General features: G+C 44.9%; 1 protein-coding gene across 1 annotated transcript; it reads left to right on the top strand.

Moving 5' to 3' along the window:
- LOC112236071 (protein Shroom2-like) lies at positions 1–26,626 on the top strand (the record flags this gene model as incomplete). Its single annotated transcript, XM_024404663.2, is given in 5 exon segments — positions 1–675; positions 6,904–7,584; positions 12,216–12,399; positions 22,088–22,360; positions 25,572–26,626. Coding segments are annotated over 5 exon segments (2,086 nt in total), but the record flags the coding sequence as incomplete, so codon positions are not given.
- Positions 26,627–27,085: the final 459 nt, after the last annotated feature.

Raw genomic sequence — 27,085 nt, 5'->3', positions numbered from 1 at the left:
GTTGTCTGACAGATGTCGTGTTGGAGAATTCAGAGGAAGAGTGAAGAGAGAGAAGGCTCTGGAACCTCTGGACCTGAAAGACTTCCCAGAACCCCCTCCACCCGTGACCAACGAGGAGAGCCCTGACATCAGATCCACTTCTGCCCCCTGCCCTGCCTACCACAGTCCCACATCCATCTCTTACCAGCCCCTGGAAACTGACTTCCCTCCCCCAGATGAGTCCTACACCGAGCCCAAGACCTCAATACCCCAGCTTCATACTCAGCTGCAGTCTGGTACCAGGAGGAAGGGTCCGCTCCCCCCACCCAGACAAGACCATTCAAGACATCCACAAAACACCCACTCCCAGGAGTCTCTGTCTGGCTCTCAGGGCGGAGCTTCCGCCTCCCACGCCCCGGTCTCCTCCCACTTTGCCTCTGGTCCCACCCACTCCCCAAGGGGGGATTCTGATCAGAGCAGAGGATTGGTGGAGAGGGAGCAGGAGACGGTACACCAGGTAGTACCATCCAATCCTGGTCCAGCCCTTCCTGCCTTGCCCAGTATGAGGTGCCATCGTTCTCCCTCTCCTCAGTTTGCTCCTCCTCAGCTGACAGACAAGCCTCCTGTCTCTCTCCAGCAGCACCATGACAACCCTGTCTCTCTCTCGGTCTGTCTGCACTATGACCAAAACAACAGGTAAGATTAGACTTCACTCTCTGATCTAGTTGGAACTATGATAGATAGACATTGGAGTTATCTATTAAACTTCACTCTCTGATCTAGTTGGAACTATGATAGATAGACATTGGAGTTATCGGGCTGCTTGTAGCTGGTTTGAGAATTATTTAAAAGACAGAACGCAGTGTGTACTTACTGACGGCATTAAATCAGGATTTCTAGACATAACAAAAGATGTCCCACAGGGTTCGATTCTTGGTACTGTTCTTTTCACTATTATATGAACAGCATTGGTCTATCTGTACAAAACTGTAACTTTCATCTGTACGCATATGCCACTGTTGTATACACTACTGCCCCTATGGCAGCTCAGGCTCTGTTGACTCTTCAATCTGCTTTTACTACCTTGCAGAAAGCCTTGGTTGACCTGAAGTTGGTACTAAATGCTGGGAAAACCAAGTACATGTTATTTTCCAAATCATGTAATAATGTAGCTGATGATTTGTGCATAAGTACGTTAGATGGTGCCCTCATTGATCGTGTCTCCGCCTATAAATATCTGGGCATCTGGATTGACAAAAAGCTATCTATTAAAAAGCATGTTGACGAGTTAGTCAAGAAATTAAAAATTAAGTTGGTCGTCTTCTATAGGAACAGGGCCTTTCATTAAATAGTAGAAAACAGATCATTCAGTCTACATGTATTCCCGTTGTATATAATATCACCATAATCTACATGAGTGCAGCTACCAGTGTTTTGAAGCCCTTGGACACAATTTATCATAGCATGTTTTATAACATCTCAATTCAACGGCTCAGACACAAGAGGCATGTGGCAGGGTCTACAGTCAATCACGGACTACAGGAAGAAACCCAGCCCAGTCACGGACCAGGATGTCTTGCTCCCAGGCAGACTAAATAACTTTTTTGCCCGCTTTGAGGACAATACAGTGCCACTGACACGGCCTGCAACGGAAACATGCGGTCTCTCCTTCACTGCAGCCGAAGTGAGTAAGACATTTAAACGTGTTAACCCTCGCAAGGCTGCAGGCCCAGACGGCATCCCCAGCCGCGCCTCAGAGCATGCGCAGACCAGCTGGGCGGTGTGTTTACGGACATATTCAATCAATCCCTATACCAGTCTGCTGTTCCCACATGCTTCAAGAGGGCCACCATTGTTCCTGTTCCCAAGAAAGCTAAGGTAACTGAGCTAAACGACTACCGCCCGTAGCACTCACATCCGTCATCATGAAGTGCTTTGAGAGACTAGTCAAGGACCATATCACCTCCACCCTACCTGACACCCTTGACCCACTCCAATTTGCTTACCGCCCAAATAGGTCCACAGACGATGCAATCTCAACCACACTGCACACTGCCCTAACCCATCTGGACAAGAGGAATACCTATGTGAGAATGCTGTTCATCGACTACAGCTCGGCATTCAACACCATAGTACCCTCCAAGCTCGTCATCAAGCTCGAGACCCTGGGTCTCGACCCCGCCCTGTGCAACTGGGTACTGGACTTCCTGACGGGCCGCCCCCAGGTGGTGAGGGTAGGCAACAACATCTCCTCCCCGCTGATCCTCAACACTGGGGCCCCACAAGGGTGCGTTCTGAGCCCTCTCCTGTACTCCCTGTTCACCCACGACTGCGTGGCCATGCACGCCTCCAACTCAATCATCAAGTTTGCGGACGACACAACAGTGGTAGGCTTGATTACCAACAACGACGAGACGGCCTACAGGGAGGAGGTGAGGGCCCTCGGAGTGTGGTGTCAGGAAAATAACCTCACACTCAACGTCAACAAAACTAAGGAGATGATTGTGGACTTCAGGAAACAGCAGAGGGAACACCCCCATCCACATCGATGGAACAGTAGTGGAGAGGGTAGCAAGTTTTAAGTTCCTCGGCATGCACATCACAGACAAACTGAATTGGTCCACTCACACAGACAGCATCGTGAGGAAGGCGCAGCAGCGCCTCTTCAACCTCAGGAGGCTGAAGAAATTCGGCTTGTCACCAAAAGCACTCACAAACTTCTACAGATGCACAATCGAGAGCATCCTGGCGGGCTGTATCACCGCCTGGTATGGCAACTGCACCGCCCTCAACCGTAAGGCTCTCCAGAGGGTAGTGAGGTCTGCACAACGCATCACCGGGGGCAAACTACCTGCCCTCCAGGACACCTACACCACCCGATGCTACAGGAAGGCCATAAAGATCATCAAGGACATCAACCACCCGAGCCACTGCCTGTTCACCCCGCTGTCATCCAGAAGGCGAGGTCAGTACAGGTGCATCAAAGCTGGGACCGAGAGACTGAAAAACAGCTTCTATCTCAAGGCCATCAGACTGTTAAACAGCCACCACTAACATTGAGTGGCTACTGCCAACACACTGTCAATGTCACTGACTCTACTCCAGCCACTTTAATCATGGGAATTGATGGGAAATGATGTAAATATATCACTAGCCACTTTAAACAATGCTACCTTATATAATGTTACTTACCGTACATTATTCATCTCATATGCATACGTTGATACTGTACTCTATATCATCGACTGCATCCTTATGTAATACATGTATCACTAGCCACTTTAACTATGCCACTTGGTTTACATACTTATCTCATATGTATATACTGTACTCGATATCATCTACTGTATCTTGCCTATGCTGCTCTGTACCATCACTCATTCATATATCCTTATGTACATATTCTTTATCCCCTTACACTGTGTATAAGACAGTAGTTTTGGAATTGTTAGTTAGATTACTTGCTCGTTATTACTGCATTGTCGGAACTAGAAGCACAAGCATTTCGCTACACTCGCATTAACATCTGCTAACCATGTGTATGTGACAAATAAAATTTGATTTGATTTGATTTGATTTTGATTTGAACATCTGACAGAAATGCCACTCACCGCTGCATCCTTTATCATGAAGCAGTTAGTAGACCGGAGAGTTAGCAGACCCGGGGAGTTAGCAGACCCGGGGAGTTAGCAGACCTCTTTGCCTCTTTGTGCAGTGACGTCGATAGACCAGTCGTGGAGTTAGTAGGGTTCCAAGTAGCTCTAGGTAGCTAGCAGGCCTAGCAGGTTAGCAGAATGGGCCTTCAGCGGGCGTCGCGCCTGAGGGGCCTGTTGGAGTCCTCGGGCAGATTATGTCGGTATTCCAGTCGTAGAGGATCGCCCCGTACCGGCAGTAGAAGGGGTCCGGATATTGTTGCCCAGGTGTGGGCTTTGGTGGTAGCCCAGGAGCCCTGGCCGGGCTAGCTTCAGGCTAATTGTTGCTTGCTCTGGGATGGAAACGCTAGCCAGGAGTGGTCACCCGGGATTGCGGTTAGCTAGTTGCGAAGATCCAGATGAAAATGTTCAGAGTTTGCTGTAGGAATCCGGGGATATGGGGAGTAATAGGTCCGTTATGCTCTGGTTTGAGTCACGTTGTACGAACTGGCGAGAGCATTCCGAGCTAAAGGTTAGCTGATGACCGCTAGCAATGGTTTGCTAACTGATAGCTGGTAGGTAGTTAGCTAGTTAGCTGGCTAGCTTCAGTTGAGGGATTCCAGATCTGAAGTAACTAGAAAGACTTTAGAAAAAGCAGATCCACATCCGGTGAGGCGGGTTGCAGGAGAGGATTTAGAAGTTGAGGGTTCGGAAAATATTTTTTAAATATATGCGAAGAAAAATGTGTAAAAAGATATATACAAGGGACACGACAGGACAAAAGACAAAGACGTCTGACTGCTACGCCATCTTGGAAAATCAGAAAAGTTGGAACTATGAGTTATCTATTTCTTATCCATTGCATAGCTGTAGTAGTCTGTAGAAGTCTGTACTAGTTTGCAGTGACTGGTCTACTCCTCAGTAGTTGGTAGTAGTCTGTAGTGACTGGTCTGCTCCTCTCCTCCTCAGTAGTCTGTAGTGACTGGTCTGCTCCTCTTCTCCTCAGTAGTCTTTAGTAGTCGGTAGTAGTCTATAGTGACTGGTCTGCTTCTCTGTAGTAGTCTGTAGTGACTGGTCTGCTCCTCTTCTCCTCAGTAGTCTGTAGTAGTCGGTAGTAGTCTGTAGTGACTGGTTTGCTCCTCTTCTCCTCCGTAGTCGGTAGTAGTTTGTAGTGACTGGTTTGCTCCTATTCTCCTCAGTAGTCTGTAGTAGTCTGTAGTGACTGGTTTGCTCCTCTTCTCCTCCGTAGTCGGTAGTAGTTTGTAGTGACTGGTCTGCTCCTCTTCTCCTCCGTAGTCGGTAGTAGTTTGTAGTGACTGGTCTGCTCCTCTTCTCCTCCGTAGTCGGTAGTAGTCTGTAGTGACTGGTCTGCTCCTCTTCTCCTCCGTAGTCGGTAGTAGTTTGTAGTGACTAGTTAGCTCCTCTTCTCCTCCGTAGTCTGTAGTTGTCGGTAGTAGTCTGTAGTGACTGGTCTGCTCCTCTTCTCAGTAGTCTGTAGTGACTGGTCTGCTCCTCTTCTCAGTAGTCTAGTGGTATGTAGTAGTCTGTAGTTACTGGTCTGCTCCTCTTCTCAGTAGTCTGTAGTTGTATGTAGTAGTGTGTAGTGACTGGTCTGCTCCTCTTCTCAGTAGTCTGTAGTGACTGGTCTGCTCCTCTTCTCAGTAGTCTGTAGTGGTATGTAGTAGTTGGTAGTAGTCTGTAGATACTGGTCTGCTCCTCTTCTCAGTAGTCTGTAGTAGTCTGTAGTTACTGGTCTGCTCCTCTTCTCAGTAGTCTGTAGTGACTGGTCTGCTCCTCTTCTCAGTAGTCTGTAGTTACTGGTCTGCTCCTCTTCTCAGTAGTCTGTAGTGGTATGTAGTAGTCTGTAGTTACTGGTCTGCTCCTCTTCTCAGTAGTCTGTAGTGGTATGTAGTAGTCGGTAGTTACTGGTCTGCTCCTCTTCTCAGTAGTCTGTAGTGGTATGTAGTAGTCGGTAGTGACTCGTCTGCTCCTCTTCTCAGTAGTCTGTAGTGGTATATAGTAGTCGGTAGTGGTATGTAGTAGTCGGTAGTTACTGGTCTGCTCCTCTTCTCAGTAGTCTGTAGTGGTATGTAGTAGTCGGTAGTGACTCGTCTGCTCCTCTTCTCAGTAGTCTGTAGTGGTATGTAGTAGTCGGTAGTGACTTGTCTGCTCCTCTTCTCCCTAGTAGTCTGTAGTGGTATGTAGTAGTCTGTTTTTACTGGTCTGCTCCTCTTCTCAGTAGTCTAGTAGTATGTAGTAGTCTGTAGTTACTGGTCTGCTCCTCTTCTCAGTAGTCTGTAGTGGTATGTAGTAGTCTGTAGTAGTCGGTAGTGACTCGTCTGCTTCTCTCCTCCTCAGTAGTCTGTAGTAGTATGTAGTAGTCTGTAGTTACTGGTCTGCTCCTCTTCTCAGTAGTCTGTAGTGGTATGTTGTAGCCGGTAGTGACTCGTCTGCTCCTCTTCTCCTCAGTAGTCTGTAGTTGTCGGTAGTAGTCTGTAGTTACTGGTCTGCTCCTCTTCTCAGTAGTCTGTAGTGGTATGTAGTAGTCTGTAGTTACTGGTCTGCTCCTCTTCTCAGTAGTCTGTAGTGGTATGTAGTAGTCTGTAGTGACTGGTCTGCTCCTCTTCTCAGTAGTCTGTAGTAGTATGTAGTAGTCTGTAGTTACTGGTCTGCTCCTCTTCTCAGTAGTCTGTAGTTACTGGTCTGCTCCTCTTCTCAATGGTATGTAGTAGTCGGTAGTGACTGGTCAGCTCCTCTTCTCAGTAGTCTGTAGTGGTATGTAGTAGTCGGTAGTGACTGGTCTGCTCCTCTTCTCCTCAGTCTCTCTGTACAATGGCTCTTATTGATTGTCTCCATCCAGCAGCATTACCATGTGAATAACTCTTCCAACGCAGTAGCAGCATAGTTCAACAGCCTAGATCTGATGCCTTTCCAGAGCAGACCGACGTGATCTGTTACAGAGGCCGTTTGTTGCAGCTCTGAGTTGAAACATAATTGATATCATCTGTAGAGAAGAGAGCTCTGTGGCGTACCGGACATTCCAGCCATGCTGGTTTAGGGGTGAGGGGAGGAGCACCACAGCCTCTTAGCATTGCCAGGATGTTGGGCACAGAGTCATGTGACAATCAGCCACTGGATGGTAGAATGACTGTAGTTCAGCTCCTTTCTGAGGAACATTTGTTACAACAGTTTTTTGACTTTTTGGGGCATCCTGTTCCATGGTCTGAGTGTTCTCTCTGGGTTGTCCCTCTCACCCCCTTTCTCCATCTGTGTGTGTCTGTGATGGTTCTAGGATGGAGAATGTGATAGAGCCAACCAGTGTGAGGAAGGTTCCTATAAAGATCATTCACTCAGAGAGCGAGAAGGAGAAGGAGAGCCGACAGTACCTGCTGCGTCACAGTCACTCCACAGTGGAAGAATCCCAGGGGCCCAGTCTGGTCCCCCTCAGCAGCCTGGGGACCTCAGGGGCCCCGGAACAGTCCTACTCTCTGTTCTGTGCCTACAGCCGGCAGAGGGACCAGGGGCCAGAGAGAGAGAAGACACTGGTCCCACCCAGTTACCCAGCCCCAGAACTGCCTACACCCCCACCCCCTTACCAAACCCCTGAGATGGACCTGGAGCAACACAGAGACACACACATGTGTCCTCTCAGGGTCCACAACAGCCAAATGGCAGTCCTGGCCACATCCCCACCCAGCCGACAGACCACCTCGGACCCAGAGCCCCCCAGTGGTAACTGCTTGTCCCCTCCCGTCCCCCTCCCCCACTCTGAGGAGGATGTGAAGACGGAGCAGCTGGCCAGAGACATCATGAATAAGGATCGGTCCCTAGCTGACATCTTGGATAAGAGCTGGAGGAGGACCACCATGGACCTGATGGAGGGACTCTTCACCCAGGGAGAAGTGCTGCTGGAGGGGAAGGAGAGGAGGAAGGTGTCCCTCAAACACTCCCCACCACGGCCTTCAGAGGACAGGTCAGTTACTGCTCTTAACACCTGCCCCTACCTAACGCTAACTTAACTGTTACCTAACCCTACTCTTTAACTAACCCTACCCTATTTTGCTCCTTTGCACCCCATTGGGGAGGCAGTATAGCCTAGTGGTTAGAGCGTTGGACTAGTAACCAGAAGGTTGCAAGTTCAAACCTCCGAGCTCATGTTACGCCTCTGAAAACAGGGGAGAAATAATCACGAGAGTGATACGGTGTTGTATTCTCAAAACGTTTAGTTCAATCTTTCACAAAAGTAACACATTACAAAACAACAGAAAATCCATTATACAAATAACACAGCAAAATATCTTATTAACAACGTACATGTTCATTCACAATCGACATAAAATGGCAGCTACTCTCAGTACGATGCTATTCTTCACTTCAACAGAGCAGGGCTAATATTACTCTCTTCAAACTTAACTCTAATTTAACTTTAACACAATTATATGAATGTTATCAATCTCTATCAACTAATACTGAATGCATCTTTTTAACCTTAGATGTTTTAAGATCCTCACATACTATGAACTTACTAATACTTTTTAATGTATAACAGGCTATGAATATTTCTTTTACCTGTCACACTCATACCTAACGCTAACTTAACTGTTACCTAACCCTACTCCATACCTAACGCTAATTTAACTGTTACCTAACCCTACTCCATACCTAACGCTAATTTAACTGTTACCTAACCCTACTCCATACCTAACACTAACTTAACTGTTACCTAACCCTACTCCTTAACCAACCCTACCCCATACCTAACGCTAACTTAACTCTTACCTAACCCTACTCCATACCTAACGCTAATTTAACTGTTACCTAACCCTACTCCTTAACTAACCCTACCCCATTTTGCTCCTTTGCACCCCATTGGGGAGGCAGTATAGCCTAGTGGTTAGAGCGTTGGACTAGTAACCAGAAGGTTGCAAGTTCAAACCTCCGAGCTGACAAGGTACAAATCTGTCGTTCTGCCCCTGAACAGGCAGTTAACCCACTGTTCCTAGGCCGTCATTGAAAATAAGAATTTGTTCTTAACTGACTTGCCTAGTTAAATAACTTAACTTAACTTAACTCTTACCTACCCCTTCTCCTTACCTAACACTAATTTAACTCTTACCTAACACTAATTTAACTCTTACCTAACTCTACTCCTTACCTAACCCTTATATTATTCCTTCACATAGTTGGAGCTGGATTGTAATACTCTTCCGTCTCATAGTGGGAGCTGGATTGTAATACTCTTCCGTCTCATAGTGGGAGCTGGATTATAATAGTTTTACGTCTCATAGTGGGAGCTGGATTATAATACTCTTCCGTCTCATAGTGGGAGCTGGATTATAATACTCTTCCGTCTCATAGTGGGAGCTGGATTATAATACTCTTCCGTCTCATAGTGGGAGCTGGATTATAATACTCTTCCAACTCATAGGGGAGCTGGATTATAATACTCTTCCGTCTCATAGTGGGAGCTGGATTGTAATACTCTTCCGTCTCATAGTGGGAGCTGGATTATAATACTCTTCCGTCTCATAGTGGGAGCTGGATTATAATACTCTTCCGTCTCATAGTGGGAGCTGGATTATAATAGTTTTACGTCTCATAGTGGGAGCTGGATTGTAATACTCTTCCGTCTCATAGTGGGAGCTGGATTATAATAGTTTTACGTCTCATAGTGGGAGCTGGATTGTAATACTCTTCCATCTCATAGTGGGAGCTGGATTATAATAGTTTTACGTCTCATAGTGGGAGCTGGATTATAATAGTCTTCCTTCTCATAGTGGGAGCTGGATTATAATAGTTTTACGTCTCATAGTGGGAGCTGGATTGTAATACTCTTCCGTCTCATAGTGGGAGCTGGATTATAATAGTTTTACGTCTCATAGTGGGAGCTGGATTGTAATACTCTTCCGTCTCATAGTGGGAGCTGTATTATAATAGTTTTACGTCTCATAGTGGGAGCTGGATTATAATAGTCTTCCTTCTCATAGTGGGAGCTGGATTATAATAGTTTTACGTCTCATAGTGGGAGCTGGATTGTAATACTCTTCCGTCTCATAGTGGGAGCTGGATTATAATAGTTTTACGTCTCATAGTGGGAGCTGGATTGTAATACTCTTCCGTCTCAAAGTGGGAGCTGGATAATAATAGTTATACGTCTCATAGTGGGAGCTGGATTATAATAGTTTTACGTCTCATAGTGGGAGCTGGATTATAATAGTTTTACGTCTCATAGTGGGAGCTGGATTGTAATACTCTTCCGTCTCAAGGTGGGAGCTGGATTGTAATAGTCTTCCGTCTCATAGTGGGAGCTGGATTATAATAGTTTTACGTCTCAAGGTGGGAGCTGGATTATAATAGTTTTACGTCTCAAGGTGGGAGCTGGATTATAAAAGTATTCCGTCCATAGTTGGAGCTGGATTATAATAGTCTTCCGTCTCTTAGTGGGAGCTGGATTATCATAGTCTTCCTTCTCATAGTGGGAGCTGGATTATAATAGTCTTCCTTCTCATAGTGGGAGCTGGATTATAATATTCTTCTCATAGTGGGAACTGGATTATAATAGTCTTCCTTCTCATAGTGGGAGCTGGATTATAATATTCTTCTCATACTGGGAGCTGGATTATAATAGTCTTCCATCTCATAGTGGGAGCTGGATTATTATAGCCTTCTGTCTCATAGTGGGAGCTGGATTATAATAGTTTTACGTCTCAAGGTGGGAGCTGGATTATAAAAGTATTCCGTCCATAGTTGGAGCTGGATTATAATAGTCTTCCGTCTCTTAGTGGGAGCTGGATTATAATAGTCTTCCTTCTCATAGTGGGAGCTGGATTATAATAGTCTTCCTTCTCATAGTGGGAGCTGGATTATAATATTCTTCTCATAGTGGGAACTGGATTATAATAGTCTTCCTTCTCATAGTGGGAGCTGGATTATAATATTCTTCTCATAGTGGGAGCTGGATTATAATAGTCTTCCATCTCATAGTGGGAGCTGGATTATTATAGCCTTCTGTCTCATAGTGGGAGCTGGATTATTATAGCCTTCTGTCTCATAGTGGGAGCTGGATTATAATAGTATTCCGTCTCATAGTTGGAGCTGGATTATAATAGTCTTCCGTCTCATAGTGGGAGCTAGATTATAAAAGTCTTCCGTCTCATAGTGGGAGCTGGATTATAATATTCTTCTCATAGTGGGAACTGGATTATAATATTCTTCTCCTAGTGGGAACTGGATTATAATAGTCTTCCGTCTCTTAGTGGGAGCTGGATTATAATAGTCTTCTTTCTCATAGTGGGAGCTGGATTATAATAGTCTTTCTTCTCATAGTGGGAGCTGGATTATAATAGTCTTCCTTCTCATAGTGGGAGCTGGATTATAATATTCTTCTCATAGTGGGAGCTGGATTATAATAGTCTTCTCATAGTGGGAACTGGATTATAATAGTCTTCCGTCTCTTAGTGGGAACTGGATTATAATAGTCTTCCGTCTCTTAGTGGGAGCTGGATTATAATAGTCTTCCTTCTCATAGTGGGAGCTGGATTATAATATTCTTCTCATAGTGGGAGCTGGATTATAATAGTCTTCTCATAGTGGGAACTGGATTATAATAGTCTTCCGTCTCTTAGTGGGAGCTGGATTATAATAGTCTTCTTTCTCATAGTGGGAGCTGGATTATAATAGTCTTCCTTCTCATAGTGGGAGCTGGATTATAATAGTCTTCCTTCTCATAGTGGGAGCTGGATTATAATAGTCTTCTCATAGTGGGGGCTGGATTATAATAGTCTTCTCATAGTGGGAACTGGATTATAATCGTCTTCCTTCTCATAGTGGGAGCTGGATTATAATAGTCTTCCATCTCATAGTGGGAGCTGGATTATAATAGTCTTCCATCTCATAGTGGGAGCTGGATTATTATAGCCTTCTGTCTCATAGTGGGAGCTGGATTATAATAGTATTCCGTCTCATAGTTGGAGCTGGATTATAATAGTCTTCCGTCTCATAGTGGGAGCTGGATTATAAAAGTCTTCCATCTCATAGTTGGAGCTGGATTATAATATTCTTCTCATAGTGGGAACTGGATTATAATAGTTTTCCGTCTCATAGTGGGAACTAGATTATAATATTCTTCTCATAGTGGGAGCTGGATTATGATAGTCTTCTCATAGTGGGAACTGGATTATAATAGTCTTCCGTCTCATAGTGGGAACTGGATTATAATAGTCTTCCGTCTCATAGTGGGAGCTGGATTATAATAGTTTTCCGTCTCATAGTGGGAACTGGATTATAATAGACTTCCGTCTCATAGTGGGAGCTGGATTGTAAAAGTCTTCTCATAGTGGGAGCTGGAATATAAAAGTCTTCTCATAGTGGAAGCTGGATTATAAAAGTCTTCTCATAGTGGGAGCTGGATTATAATATTCAAGTGTTTTAAGAGGTTTGATTTGAGTTAGTGATAACATCTCATGAGAATGACATCATTCAAACTAAAGGGGGAAATTTAGCCACCTGATGGTGAAGTTTTGAATTGCAGCTCAGTCCCACAAATCTAATTTCCAATTTGTGTGTGTATACTTGTGTTCTAACTGAGTCCATCTCTTATTCCAGGAGTGAGGAGGACAGTGTAGCGGCAGCAGTTTCTTTGGTGACCAGCTCCACCTATTACAGCACGTCGGCACCAAAGGCGGAGCTTCTGATCAAGCTGAAAGACATGCAGGAGAGGGAGGGGCTAGAGGAGGAGCTGGAGGAGGAGTCAGCGGATGAGTTGGACCACGACCTGGCCAATAAAAAGGTACCAAGAGCCCTCTCTTTACTGTACTGCTCTCTGTAGCTAGACGTCTAACCCCAACTCTGTGTTCTACTATAACAGACATCTAACCCTAACTCTGTGTTCTACTGTAACAGACATCTAACTCTGTGTTCTACTGTAACAGACATTTAACCCTAACTCTGTGTTCTACTATAACAGACATCTAACCCTAACTCTGTGTTCTACTGTAGCAGACATCTAACACTAACTCTGTGTTCTACTATAACAGACATCTAACCCTAACTCTGTGTTCTACTGTAACAGACATCTAACTCTGTGTTCTACTGTAACAGACATTTAACCCTAACTCTGTGTTCTACTATAACAGACATCTAACCCTAACTCTGTGTTCTACTGTAGCAGACATCTAACACTAACTCTGTGTTCTACTGTAACAGACATCTAACCCTAACTCTGTGTTCTACTATAACAGACATCTAACCCTAACTCTGTGTTCTACTGTAACAGACATCTAACCCTAACTCTGTGTTCTACTATAACAGACATCTAACCCTAACTCTGTGTTCTACTATAACAGACATCTAACCCTAACTCTGTGTTCTACTATAACAGACATCTAACCCTAACTCTGTGTTCTACTATAACAGACATCTAACCCTAACTCTGTGTTCTACTATAACAGACATCTAACCCTAACTCTGTGTTCTACTGTAACAGACATTTAACCCTAACTCTGTGTTCTACTATAACAGACATCTAACCCTAACTCTGTGTTCTACTATCTAACACTAACTCTGTGTTCTACTGTAGCAGACATCTAACACTAACTCTGTGTTCTAAACAGACATCTAACTCTGTGTTCTACTATAACAGACATCTAACCCTAACTCTGTGTTCTACTATAACAGACATCTAACCCTAACTCTGTGTTCTACTATAACAGACATCTAACCCTAACTCTGTGTTCTACTATAACAGACATCTAACCCTAACTCTGTGTTCTACTATAACAGACATCTAACCCTAACTCTGTGTTCTACTATAACAGACATCTAACCCTAACTCTGTGTTCTACTATAACAGACGTCTAACCCTAACTCTGTGTTCTACTATAACAGACATCTAACCCTAACTCTGTGTTCTACTGTAGCAGACATCTAACACTAACTCTGTGTTCTACTGTAGCAGACATCTAACACTAACTCTGTGTTCTACTGTAACAGACATCTAACTCTGTGTTCTACTGTAACAGACATTTAACCCTAACTCTGTGTTCTACTATAACAGACATCTAACCCTAACTCTGTGTTCTACTGTAGCAGACATCTAACACTAACTCTGTGTTCTACTGTAGCAGACATCTAACACTAACTCTGTGTTCTACTGTAACAGTCATCTAACTCTGTGTTCTACTGTAACAGACATTTAACCCTAACTCTGTGTTCTACTATAACAGACATCTAACCCTAACTCTGTGTTCTACTGTAACAGACATCTAACCCTAACTCTGTGTTCTACTGTAGCAGACATCTAACACTAACTCTGTGTTCTACTGTAACAGACATTTAACCCTAACTCTGTGTTCTACTATAACAGACGTCTAACCCTAACTCTGTGTTCTACTATAACAGACATCTAACCCTAACTCTGTGTTCTACTGTAGCAGACATCTAACACTAACTCTGTGTTCTACTGTAGCAGACATCTAACACTAACTCTGTGTTCTACTGTAACAGACATCTAACTCTGTGTTCTACTGTAACAGACATTTAACCCTAACTCTGTGTTCTACTATAACAGACATCTAACCCTAACTCTGTGTTCTACTGTAGCAGACATCTAACACTAACTCTGTGTTCTACTGTAGCAGACATCTAACACTAACTCTGTGTTCTACTGTAACAGACATCTAACTCTGTGTTCTACTGTAACAGACATTTAACCCTAACTCTGTGTTCTACTATAACAGACATCTAACCCTAACTCTGTGTTCTACTGTAGCAGACATCTAACACTAACTCTGTGTTCTACTGTAACAGACATTTAACCCTAACTCTGTGTTCTACTATAACAGACGTCTAACCCTAACTCTGTGTTCTACTATAACAGACATCTAACCCTAACTCTGTGTTCTACTGTAGCAGACATCTAACACTAACTCTGTGTTCTACTGTAGCAGACATCTAACACTAACTCTGTGTTCTACTGTAACAGACATCTAACTCTGTGTTCTACTGTAACAGACATTTAACCCTAACGCTGTGTTCTACTATAACAGACATCTAACCCTAACTCTGTGTTCTACTGTAGCAGACATCTAACACTAACTCTGTATTCTACTGTAGCAGACATCTAACACTAACTCTGTGTTCTACTGTAACAGACATCTAACTCTGTGTTCTACTGTAACAGACATTTAACCCTAACTCTGTGTTCTACTATAACAGACATCTAACCCTAACTCTGTGTTCTACTATAACAGACATCTAACCCTAACTCTGTGTTCTACTATAACAGACATCTAACCCTAACTCTGTGTTCTACTGTAACAGACATCTAACCCTAACTCTGTGTTCTACTGTAGCAGACATCTAACACTAACTCTGTGTTCTACTGTAACAGACATTTAACCCTAACTCTGTGTTCTACTATAACAGACGTCTAACCCTAACTCTGTGTTCTACTATAACAGACATCTAACCCTAACTCTGTGTTCTACTGTAGCAGACATCTAACACTAACTCTGTGTTCTACTGTAGCAGACATCTAACACTAACTCTGTGTTCTACTGTAACAGACATCTAACTCTGTGTTCTACTGTAACAGACATTTAACCCTAACTCTGTGTTCTACTATAACAGACATCTAACCCTAACTCTGTGTTCTACTGTAGCAGACATCTAACACTAACTCTGTGTTCTACTGTAGCAGACATCTAACACTAACTCTGTGTTCTACTGTAACAGACATCTAACTCTGTGTTCTACTGTAACAGACATTTAACCCTAACTCTGTGTTCTACTATAACAGACATCTAACCCTAACTCTGTGTTCTACTGTAGCAGACATCTAACACTAACTCTGTGTTCTACTGTAACAGACATCTATCTCTGTGTTCTACTGTAACAGACATTTAACCCTAACTCTGTGTTCTACTATAACAGACATCTAACCCTAACTCTGTGTTCTACTATAACAGACATCTAACCCTAACTCTGTGTTCTACTATAACAGACATCTCACCCTAACTCTGTGTTCTACTGTAACAGACATCTAACTCTGTGTTCTACTATAACAGACATCTAACTCTGTGTTCTACTATAACAGACATCTAACCCTAACTCTGTGTTCTACCTTAACAGACCTCTCTGTAACTGCTGCACTCATTTACAGTTGGGCAGGGAACATTTGGTGAATCATGGTTTGTTTACCTAAGACCCCAAACATGCCACTATTGACCAGCATTGATCATAAACTGAGAATTAAAAATAGGTATTGTCCTTGGTTCAGTTCAGAGCTATCTGAAGTCATACACAACAGAGATTCTGCCTGGGCCAAAGCTAGATTCACAGACTCGGGCCCAGACTGGCAGTCTTTCAGGTGATTTGAGAAATCTGTGTGTAAAACTAGTTAAAAAAGCAAAATCAGATTATTATGTAAATACCCTATTTGAATGTACAGGGAACCCAGCTACATTTTGGAAAGCTGTTAGGTCACTGAAGGGTTATGTCTCCTCTTCTCTCCCCCAAGAAATTAATTTAGATTCTGGCCCTACTACTAATGGATATCATTAATGCATGTAATCACCATTTGATCTCTGCAGGCTTTATATTTGAATGTATTTCAAAGCCAGCTCTTGAAAAGAGTAATTTGGATGTTGATGGTGAAAATCTATTTAATGATAGTGAAAATGCTGGTCAGGAGTTTTCTTTTTTGAAATTCACTGATGAAGAAGTTCAGGGATACTTTGTTAACATTAGACAACAACAAATCCCCAGGGGCTGATCATCTAGAGCCTGGTCTGCTGAAGTGTGCAGCTCTCCTTATTACTGGCTCAGTGGCCCACATTTTATATTAACATAGTTACCAGGAAGTATTCCAAAAGCATGGACATCTGCATATGAGCTGTCACTCCATTAGGGTGGGGATACAAATGATCTGGACATCTGTCACTCCATTAGGGTGGGGATACAAATGATCTGGACATCTATCACTCCATTAGGGTGGGGATACAAATGATCTGGACATCTATCACTCCATTAGGGTGGGGATACAAATGATCTGGACATCTATCACTCCATTAGGGTGATGATACAAATGATCGGGACATCTATCACTCCATTAGGGTGGTGATACAAATGATCGACATCTATCACTCCATTAGGGTGGGGATACAAATGATCTGGACATCTATCACTCCATTAGGGTGGAGATACAAATGATCTCGACATCTATCACTCCCATTAGGGTGGGGATACAAATGATCTGGACATCTATCACTCCATTAGGGTGGAGATACAAATGATCTGGACATCTATCACTCCATTAGGGTGGGGTTCCAAATGATCTGGACATCTATCACTCCATTAGGGTGGGGATACAAATGATCTGGACATCTATCACTCCCATTAGGGTGGAGATACAAATGATCTGGACATCTATCACTCCCATTAGGGTGGGGATACAAATGATCTGGACATCTATCACTCCCATTAGGGTGGGGATACAAATGATCTGGACATCTATCACTCCATTAGGGTGGGGATACAAATGATCTGGACATCTATCACTCCATTAGGGTGGAGATACAAATGATCTGGACATCTATCACTCCCATTAGGGTGGGGATACAAATGATCTGGACATCTATCACTCCCATTAGGGTGGAGATACAAATGATCTGGACATCTATCACTCCATTAGGGTGGGGATACAAATGATCTGGACATCTATCACTCCATTAGGGTGGAGATACAAATGATCTCGACATCTATCACTCCATTAGGGTGGGGTTCCAAATGATCTGGACATCTATCACTCCCATTAGGGTGGGGATACAAATGATCTGGACATCTATAACTCCCATTAGGGTGGAGATACAAGTGATCTGGACATCTGTCACTCCATTAGGGTGGGGATACAAATGATCTGGACATCTATCACTCCATTAGGGTGGGGATACAAATGATCTGGACATCTATCACTCCATTAGGGTGGAGATACAAATGATCTGGACATCTATCACTCCATTAGGGTGGGGTTCCAAATTATCTGGACATCTATCACTCCCATTAGGGTGGGGATACAAATGATCTGGACATCTATAACTCCCATTAGGGTGGAGATACAAGTGATCTGGACATCTATAACTCCCATTAGGGTGGAGATACAAATGATCTGGACATCTGTCACTCCATTAGGTGGGGATACAAATGATCTGGACATCTGTCACTCCATTAGGGTGGGGATACAAATGATGTAGACATCTGTCACTCCATTAGGGTGGGGATACAAATGATCTGGACATCTATCACTCCATTAGGGTGGGGATACAAATGATCTGGACATCTATCACTCCATTAGGTGGGGTTCCAAATTATCTGGACATCTATCACTCCCATTAGGGTGGGGATACAAATGATCTGGACATCTATAACTCCCATTAGGGTGGAGATACAAGTGATCTGGACATCTATAACTCCCATTAGGGTGGAGATACAAATGATCTGGACATCTGTCACTCCATTAGGGTGGGGATACAAATGATCTGGACATCTGTCACTCCATTAGGGTGGGGATACAAATGATGTAGACATCTGTCACTCCATTAGGGTGGGGATACAAATGATCTGGACATCTATCACTCCATTAGGGTGGAGATACAAATGATGTAGACATCTGTCACTCCATTAGGGTGGGGATACAAATGATCTGGACATCTGTCACTCCATTAGGGTGGGGATACAAATGATGTAGACATCTGTCACTCCATTAGGGTGGGGATACAAATGATCTGGACATCTGTCACTCCATTAGGGTGGGGATACAAATGATCTGGACATCTGTCACTCCATTAGGGTGGGGATACAAATGATGTAGACATCTGTCACTCCATTAGGGTGGGGATACAAATGATCTGGACATCTGTCACTCCATTAGGGTGGGGATACACAAATGATCTGGACATCTATCACTCCATTTCAAGACTACCTTGTTTAGCTAAGGTTTTTGAATCCTTGGTTAATGTACAATTTGTTCCTTTCCATGGCAAGTTAAGCCCTGGAATTTGGGGAATTTGGCTTAAATTCATCAAAAAAGTTAGCTTATAACAGTGAATCTTTTTTTGTGGGAAACACTTCTACAATTCTAGGTCTTCTGGCATATTTTGGTTAAACTATCTCCAATTCAATGGAATTGCAACCCTCTGCATGCTCAGTGCATTCCTCCATCACATGCACAGCTGATTTACAAGATCTTGCACACCAGTGAGTTGCTATTGAGCCCACACTACTACACTGTCTGAGCCAAGGACTACATGAGCCAAGGACTACAAGCTTCTGGTACATTTTGATTACAATATATTTGCTTACAGCAAAGTGTGTGTAAATCATTTCTAACAATTTCAGCTAGTTAATTTTTGCTACCATGTGGATTTTAGCTTACTTGAGCATGCTAACTGAGGAGTGTTAATTCACCTGTTTCCATACATGTTTCATTTTAAAACATTTATTTTACAAATGAGTTGTTTAATCTAATCTAACTATTTATCTGTACATGGAATTGTATTTTTCTTACTCATTTTTCTATAATCTTTACAGGAAAATGCCACAGGCACTATCTGATGTGTGGAGACATTTCACTGCAGCTAATGTAGAAGAAAAAGCTGTGTACATTTGCAAATACTGTGCCAAATCATATGTGAAGAATGCAACAAAGATACAGAATCATCTGGCCAAGTGCATAAAGTTCCCTCAGAGCTCACAACAAGCAACCTCTGACAAAAGTCCCTCTACTTCTATTCGAGGTGTAAATGATGAATCAGAGACAGCAACAGCTCATGGTCCTCCTGGAATCAGAAGTGTTTATGACTCAATGGCGAAACGTAGTCAGAGAAATGCTGATGAATGTCCTGCTCGAGCTGTGTATGCAACTGATTCACCTCTGATGCTCACAGGCAATGTGTATTGGAAGAGATTTCTGAACGTTCTTCGCCCAGCATACACCCCTCCAACCAGACATGCTTTATCTACTCATTTGTTGGATGCAGAGTTCAACAGAGTTCAAGTGAAGGTCAAGCAAATCATAGAGAAAGCAGATTGTATTGCAATCATCCCTGATGGGTGGTCAAATGTTTGTGGGCAAGGAATAATTCACTACATCATCTCCACCCCTCAACAAGTATTCTACAATAGCACAGACACAAGGGACAACAGACAAACCGATATCTACATTACATATGAGCTGTAGGCAGTCATCAATGACCTTGGACCACAGAAGGTATTTGCACTGGTGACAGACAATGCTGCAAACATGAAGGCTGCTTGGTCTAAAGTGGAGGAGTCCTACCCTCACATCACACCCATTGGCTGTGCTGCTCATGCATTGAATCTGCTCCTCAAGGACATCATGGCACTGAAAACAATGGATACACTCTACAAGAGAGCCAAGGAAATGGTTAGGTATGAGAAGGGTCATCAAGTTATAGCAGCAATCTACCTCACCAAGCAAAGTGAGAAGAATAAGAGCACCACATTGAAGCTGCCCAGCAACACCCGTTGGGGTGGTGTTGTCATCATGTTTGACAGTCTCCTGGAGGGGAAGGAGTCTCTCCAAGAAATGGCCATATCACAGTCTGCCGATATGGACAGCCCCATCAAGAGGATCCTCCTGGATGGTGTATTTTGGAGAGTGGGGTAAGCAGCCTGAAACTCCTGAAACCTATAGCAGTAGTCATTGCACGGATTGAGGGAGACAATGCCATCCTGGCTGATGTTCAGACTCTGCTTACAGATGTAAGAGAAGAAATCCGTACTGCCCTGCCCACTTCACTGTTGCTCCAAGCAGAGGAAACTGCAGTTCTGAAATACATCAAAAAGCGTGAAGACTTCTGCCTGAAGCCCAAACACGTCACAGCGTACATGTTGGATCCCAAGTATGCTGGCAAGAGCATCCTGTCTGGTGCAGAGATCGACAAGGCCTATGGTGTCATCACTACCGTGTCTCGCCACCTTGGCCTTGATGAAGACAAGGTTCTTGGCAGTCTGGTACACTTCCAAGCATTTGGGATGGAGATGCAATATGGCAGTCGTGCCAACAGATCTCATCAGCCACCTGGTGGAAGGGACTTTGTGGATCTGAGGCTCTTTCCCCTGTTGCCTCCATCATCCCCCAAATCCCACCAACATCAGCCGCCTCAGTGCGCAACTGGTCCTTGTTTGGGAACACACACACCAAAGCACGCAACAGGCTGACCAATACAAGGGTTGAAACATTGCTGGCCATCCGGGCAAATTTGAGGCTTTTTGAGCCTGACAATGACCCATCCTCAAGAAGGTTGGAAAGTGACAGTGAAGATGAGGCCTCAGAGTCTGTTCAAGAGGTGGACATTGAGGAGGTCCAGGGAGAAGACATGGAAGCCTGAGAGGAAGACAACTTTAGTTTCTAGACTATCATTTTACAGATGTATGTTGAAAATGTTTTTGTGAGATGCGATGGATCATTGTGGATCATTAAATATTCGCTTTGTTGTTCAGTGAAATCATCCCATGTGAAGAGTATATATCCAATGCAACATCTACATTTCAGTTGTATTTTTTCATTAATTTGCATATATTTCCGTTTATTCCCATATATTGACGTTAATTCCACGTTAAGTTTCCACCTCTGAATATTCCCCAAAATGTGCAACCCTACTCACTATTGAAATAAGGAGAAAGATTGTTGGAACAACGCTTCTCCCTGTATTGGATGTTGATGATATTGTTTACATGCATTCAGCAACCTCTGTTTGAAACCCTAGGACTCAGTCTACCATTCAGCAATACGTTTTATCACAGGGGACCATTTTAGGACTCATCATTGTAGTCGGTATAAAATATGGGCTGGACCTCGCTGTCTGTAAGAAGAGCTGCTTTCTCTTTTATTTATTTACAAAGCAATCTGACAAACTCCCTCCATGTGTAACATCATTCATTAAGATAAGAATCATAAGTTACCAAACCTGTTCTCAGGAATGGATAACACTAGAGATCCCTTCAGTCTGTTCCACAAATTAGGGGCATAAAAACAATCTGCCGAGTTCACTGCAGTTAGATGTGCTGGTGCCACTCAGGCAGTTAACATTATTGATTGAGGACCTCTATGTAGTTGAATGTGATTGATTGATTGTTTCTATTAAATACTTTATTTTGGTTTATATTGTTTTATTATTCTTTATATTGTAATGTATACAGGGCTATCTTTTAAAATTGATCTCAATGTGACTCCCTGTTTAAATAAAGGTTAAATCAAATTAAATAGTATAGTGGTTCTGAATGAGATTAGAGATTATTTCACCCTTGACTGCCACTTTGTCCCTAACCATCCTCTGATTCTGACCTCTAACCCTCTCCTCCTAGGAGCTCATGGACTCTCAGCAGGAAGCTGCAGGTGCTGCGTGAGGTCAGGATCCTAACCTCTGACGTCTAACCCTCTCCCTCTCGTCCTGCAGCAGGAGCTGGTGGACTCTCTCAGCAGGAAGCTGCAGGTGCTGCGTGAGGCCAGGGAGAGTCTTCAGGAGGATGTCTGTGATAACAACGCCCTAGGAGAGGAGGTGGAAGCCACGGTGCAGCAGGTCTGTATGCCAAACCAGCTGGACAAGTTCAGGATGTTCATAGGAGACCTGGACAAAGTGGTCAGCCTGCTGCTGTCCCTGTCCGGACGCCTGGCCAGAGTGGAGAACGCCCTCAACAGCCTGGAGGATGGTACATCACCTGAGGAGAGGGTGAGTTAGAGAAGAGGAGAGGGTGGGTTAGAGCTGGGGAGGGGAGAGATGAGGGGGAGGAAATTATGAGTTAGAGTTGAGGAGGGTAATTTGAGAGGAGAGGTGGGTTAGAGTTGGGGAAGGGAGAGGGTGGGTTAGAGTTGGGGAGGGGTCAGGGTGGATTAGAGCTGGGGAGAGGAGAGGGTGGGTTAGCTGGAGAGGGGAGAAGGTGGGTTTGAGTTGGGGAGAGGGTGGGTTTGAGTTGGGGAGAGGGTGGGTTAGAGTTGGGGAGAGGGTGGGTTAGAGCTGAGGAGAGGGTGGGTTAGAGCTGGGGAGAGGGTGGGTTAGAGCTGGGGAGAGGGTGGGTTAGAGTTGGAGAGAGGAGAAGGTAGGTTAGCTGGAGAGGGGAGAAGATGGGTTAGAGTTGGGGAGAGGGTGGGTTACAGCTGGGGAGAGGGTGGGTTAGAGTTGGGGAGAGGGTGGGTTAGAGTTGGGGAGAGGGTGGGTTAGAGCTGGGGAGGGGAGAGGGTGGGTTTGAGTTGGGGAGGGGTCAGGGTGGGTTAGAGCTGGGGAGAGGAGAGGGTTAGAGTTGGGGAGAGGGTGGGTTTGAGCTGGGGAGTGGGTGGGTTAGAGCTGGGAAGAGGGTGGGTTACAGCTGGGGAGAGGGTGGGTTAGAGCTGGGGAGAGGAGAAGGTGGGTTAGCTGGAGAGGGAAGAAGATGGGTTAGAGTTGGGGAGAGGGTGGGTTAGAGCTGGGGAGAGGGTGGGTTAGAGCTGGGGAGAGGGTGGGTTAGAGTTGGGGAGAGGGTGGGTTAGAGTTGGGGAGAGGGTGGGTTAGAGCTGAGGAGAGGGTGGGTTAGAGCTGGGGAGAGGGTGGGTTAGAGCTGGGGAGAGGGTGGGTTAGAGTTGGAGAGAGGAGAAGGTGGGTTAGCTGGAGAGGGGAGAAGATGGGTTAGAGTTGGGGAGAGGGTGGGTTACAGCTGGGGAGAGGGTGGGTTAGAGTTGGGGAGAGGGTGGGTTAGAGTTGGGGAGAGGGTGGGTTAGAGCTGAGGAGATGGTGGGTTAGAGCTGAGGAGAGGGTGGGTTAGCTGGAGAGGGTGGGTTTGAGTTGGGGAAGGTGGGTTTGAGTTGGGGAGAGGGTGGGTTTGAGTTGGGGAGAGGGTGGGTTTGAGTTGGGGAGAGGTTGGGTTTGAGTTGGGGAGAGGGTGGGTTAGAATTGGAGAGGGTGGAATACAGTTGGAGAGGGTGGGTTAGAGCTGGGGAGGGGAGAGGGTGGGTTGGAGTTGGGGAGGGAGAGGGTGGGTTAGCTGGAGAGGGAAGAAGATGGGTTAGAGTTGGGGAGAGGGTGGGTTAGAGTTGGGGAGAGGGTGGGTTAGAGCTGGGGAGAGGGTGGGTTAGAGCTGGGGAGGGGAGAGAGTGGGTTAGAGCTGAGGAGAGGGTGGGTTAGAGCTGGGGAGAGGGTGGGTTAGAGCTGAGGAGAGGGTGGGTTAGAGCTGGGGAGAGGAGAGGGTGGGTTAGAGCTGAGGAGAGGGTGGGTTAGAGCTGGGGAGAGGAGAAGGTGGGTTAGCTGGAGAGGGAAGAAGATGGGTTAGAGTTGGGGAGAGGGTGGGTTAGAGCTGTGGAGAGTGTGGGTTAGAGTTGTGGAGAATGTGGGTTAGAGTTGTGGAGAGTGTGGGTTAGAGTTGGGGAAAAGGTGGGTTAGATTTGGGGAAAGGGTGGGTTAGAGTTGGGGAAAGGGTGGGTTAGAGTTGGGGAGAGGGTGGGTTAGAGTTTGGGAGAGGGTGGGTTAGAGCTGGGGAGGGGAGAGGGTGGGTTAGAGCTGGGGAGGGGAGAGGGTGGGTTAGAGCTGGGGAGAGGGTGGGTTAGAGTTGGGGAGAGGGTGGGTTAGAGCTGTGGAGAGGGTGTGGGTTAGAGCTGTGGAGAATGTGGGTTAGAGTTGTGGAGAATGTGGGTTAGAGTTGGGGAAAGGGGTGGGTTAGAGTTGGGGAAAGGGTGGGTTAGAGTTGGGGAAAGGGTGGGTTAGAGTTGGGGAAAGGGTGGGTTAGAGTTGGGGAGAGGGTGGGTTAGAGTTTGGGAGAGGGTGGGTTAGAGCTGGGGAGGGGAGAGGGTGGGTTAGAGCTGGGGAGAGGAGATGGTGGGTTAGAGTTGAGGAGAGGGTGGGTTAGAGTTGGGGAGAGGGTGGGTTAGAGTTGGGGAGAGGGTGGATTAGAGTTGGGGAGAGGGTGGGTTAGAGTTGTGGAGAGGAGAGGGTGGGTTAGAGCTGGGGAGAGGAGAGGGTGGGTTAGAGCTGGGGAGAGGAGAGGGTGGGTTAGAGCTGGGGAGGGGAGAGGGTGGGTTAGAGCTGGGGAGGGGAGAGGGTGGGTTAGAGCTGAGGAGAGGAGAGGGTGGGTTAGAGCTGGGGAGTATTGACCAAATACTTATTTTCCACCATAATTTGCAAATAAATTCATTAAAAATCCTACAATGTGGTTTCCTGGATTTCTTTTCTCATTTTGTCTGTCATAGTTGAAGTGTACCTATGATGAAAATTACAGGCCTCTCTCATCTTTTTATGTGGGAGAACTTGCACAATTGGTGCCTGACTAAATACTTTTTTGCCCCACTGTACATGTTATCTCCCCTCCCAGCTCTACGTCATTAACAGATACATGTTATCTCCCCTCCCAGCTCTACGTCATTAACAGATACATGTTATCTCCCCTCCCAGCTCTACGTCATTAACAGATACATGTTATCTCCCCTCCCAGCTCTACGTCATTAACAGATACATGTTATCTCCCTCCCAGCTCTACGTCATTAACAGATACATGTTATCTCCTCCCAGCTCTACGTCATTAACAGATACATGTTATCTCCTCTCCCAGCTTTACTTCATTAACAGATACATGTTATCTCCCTCCCAGCTCTTACGTCATTAACAGATACATGTTATCTCCCCTCCCAGCTCTACGTCATTAACAGATACATGTTATCTCCCCTCCCAGCTCTACGTCATTAACAGATACATGTTATCTCCCCTCCCAGCTCTACGTCATTAACAGATACATGTTATCTCCCCTCCCAGCTCTACGTCATTAACAGATACATGTTATCTCCCCTCCCAACTTTACTTCATTAACAGATACATGTTATCTCCCCTCCCAACTTTACTTCATTAACAGATACATGTTATCTCCCCTCCCAGCTTTACTTCATTAACAGATACATGTTATGCCCCCCCCTCCCTTCCACAGAGAACCCTGACAGACAAGAGGAAGCTGTTGATCCAGCAGCATGAGGATGCCAAGGAGCTGAAGGAGAACCTGGACCGCCGGGAGAGAGTGGTCTACAACATCCTGGCTTCCTACCTCCCAGAGGAGAGCCTGACCGACTACCAACACTTTGTCAAGATGAAGTCTGCCCTCATTATTGAGCAGCGCAAACTAGAGGACAAGATTAAACTGGGAGAGGAGCAGCTCAAGTGTCTGATGGACAGCCTGCCGCTAGAGCAGAGGATGAGCCTGTAACCCCTGACCCCTGGATCAGAGAATGGCTCCAAACGCACATGACTTCTCAAACTGTGTATGATGGACCTGACCACTCTGGCCTCACTGCAGTGGAACCCTATGGCCACTAAGGGGCAGCAGAGATTAGCAGAGAGGAGCAGCAGTACCCCACTAGATTTCAGCAAAGAACAGAGCTCCAGACTGTAGAGTTTGTAATGTTTAGTTGACGTTTCCTCCTCAGTATCTCAACACTGATCTGAGTCTAATGGAGCCCCACCAGAACATATATATATATATATATCACACAAAAAATGTTAAAGGTTAAATAAATAATAATAAAAATAAACCCAACATGAAACTATTTCAATGATGTTACTGAGTTACAATTCATATAAGCAAATCAGTCAATTGAAATGAATTCATTACGTCAGAATCTATGGATTTCACATGACTGGGCATGGGCACAGCCAAGGTTGGGCATGGGAGGGCATAGGCACACCCACTGGGGAGCCAGGCCTAGCCAATCTTAATTCGTTTTTCTCCACAAAAGGGCTTTATTACAGGCAGAAATACTCTTCAGGTTCATCAGCTGTCCAGGTGGCTGGTCTCGGACAATCCCGCTGTATGTGGAGGTCCTAAACTGGCATGGCAGTGGTCTGCGGTTGTGAGGCCTGTTGGACGCACTGTCAAATTCTGTAAATCGACAGCAGTATAGTAGAGAAATTAACAGTAAATTCTCTGGCAACAGCTCTGTTGGACATTCCTGCAGTCAGCATGCCAATTGCACAATCCCTCAAAACTTGAGACATCTGTGGCATGGTGTTGTGTGACAAAACTGCAGATTTAGAGTGGCCTTTTTAATGTCCCCAGCACAAGGTGCACCTTGTGCTGATCATGCTGTTTAATCAGCTTCTTGATATGCCACACCTGTCAGGTGGATGGATTATCTTGATAAAGGAGAAATGCTCACTAACAGGGATGTAAACAAATTTGTGCACAAAATTGGAGAGATGTAAGCTTTTTGTGCGTTTTGAACATTTTGATTTAAGCTCTTGAACATGGGATCAACACTTTACATGTTGCGTTTATATTTTTGCTCATATATATATATATATATATATATATACACACACACACTTACATTATATATACATATATATACTGTATATATATATACGGTGCATTCGGGCGGTGCACAATTGGCCCAGCGTCGTTTGGCCGGGCTAGGCCGTCATTGTAATTAATTTGAAGGTTTAATTAAA

Source organism: Oncorhynchus tshawytscha, unplaced genomic scaffold (genome assembly GCF_018296145.1).
Source record: "Oncorhynchus tshawytscha isolate Ot180627B unplaced genomic scaffold, Otsh_v2.0 Un_contig_2559_pilon_pilon, whole genome shotgun sequence".
NCBI classification, from domain to species: domain Eukaryota; kingdom Metazoa; phylum Chordata; class Actinopteri; order Salmoniformes; family Salmonidae; genus Oncorhynchus; species Oncorhynchus tshawytscha.
Note: the sequence above shows the minus strand (reverse complement) of the source record. Positions and strands in the feature narration are given on the sequence as shown.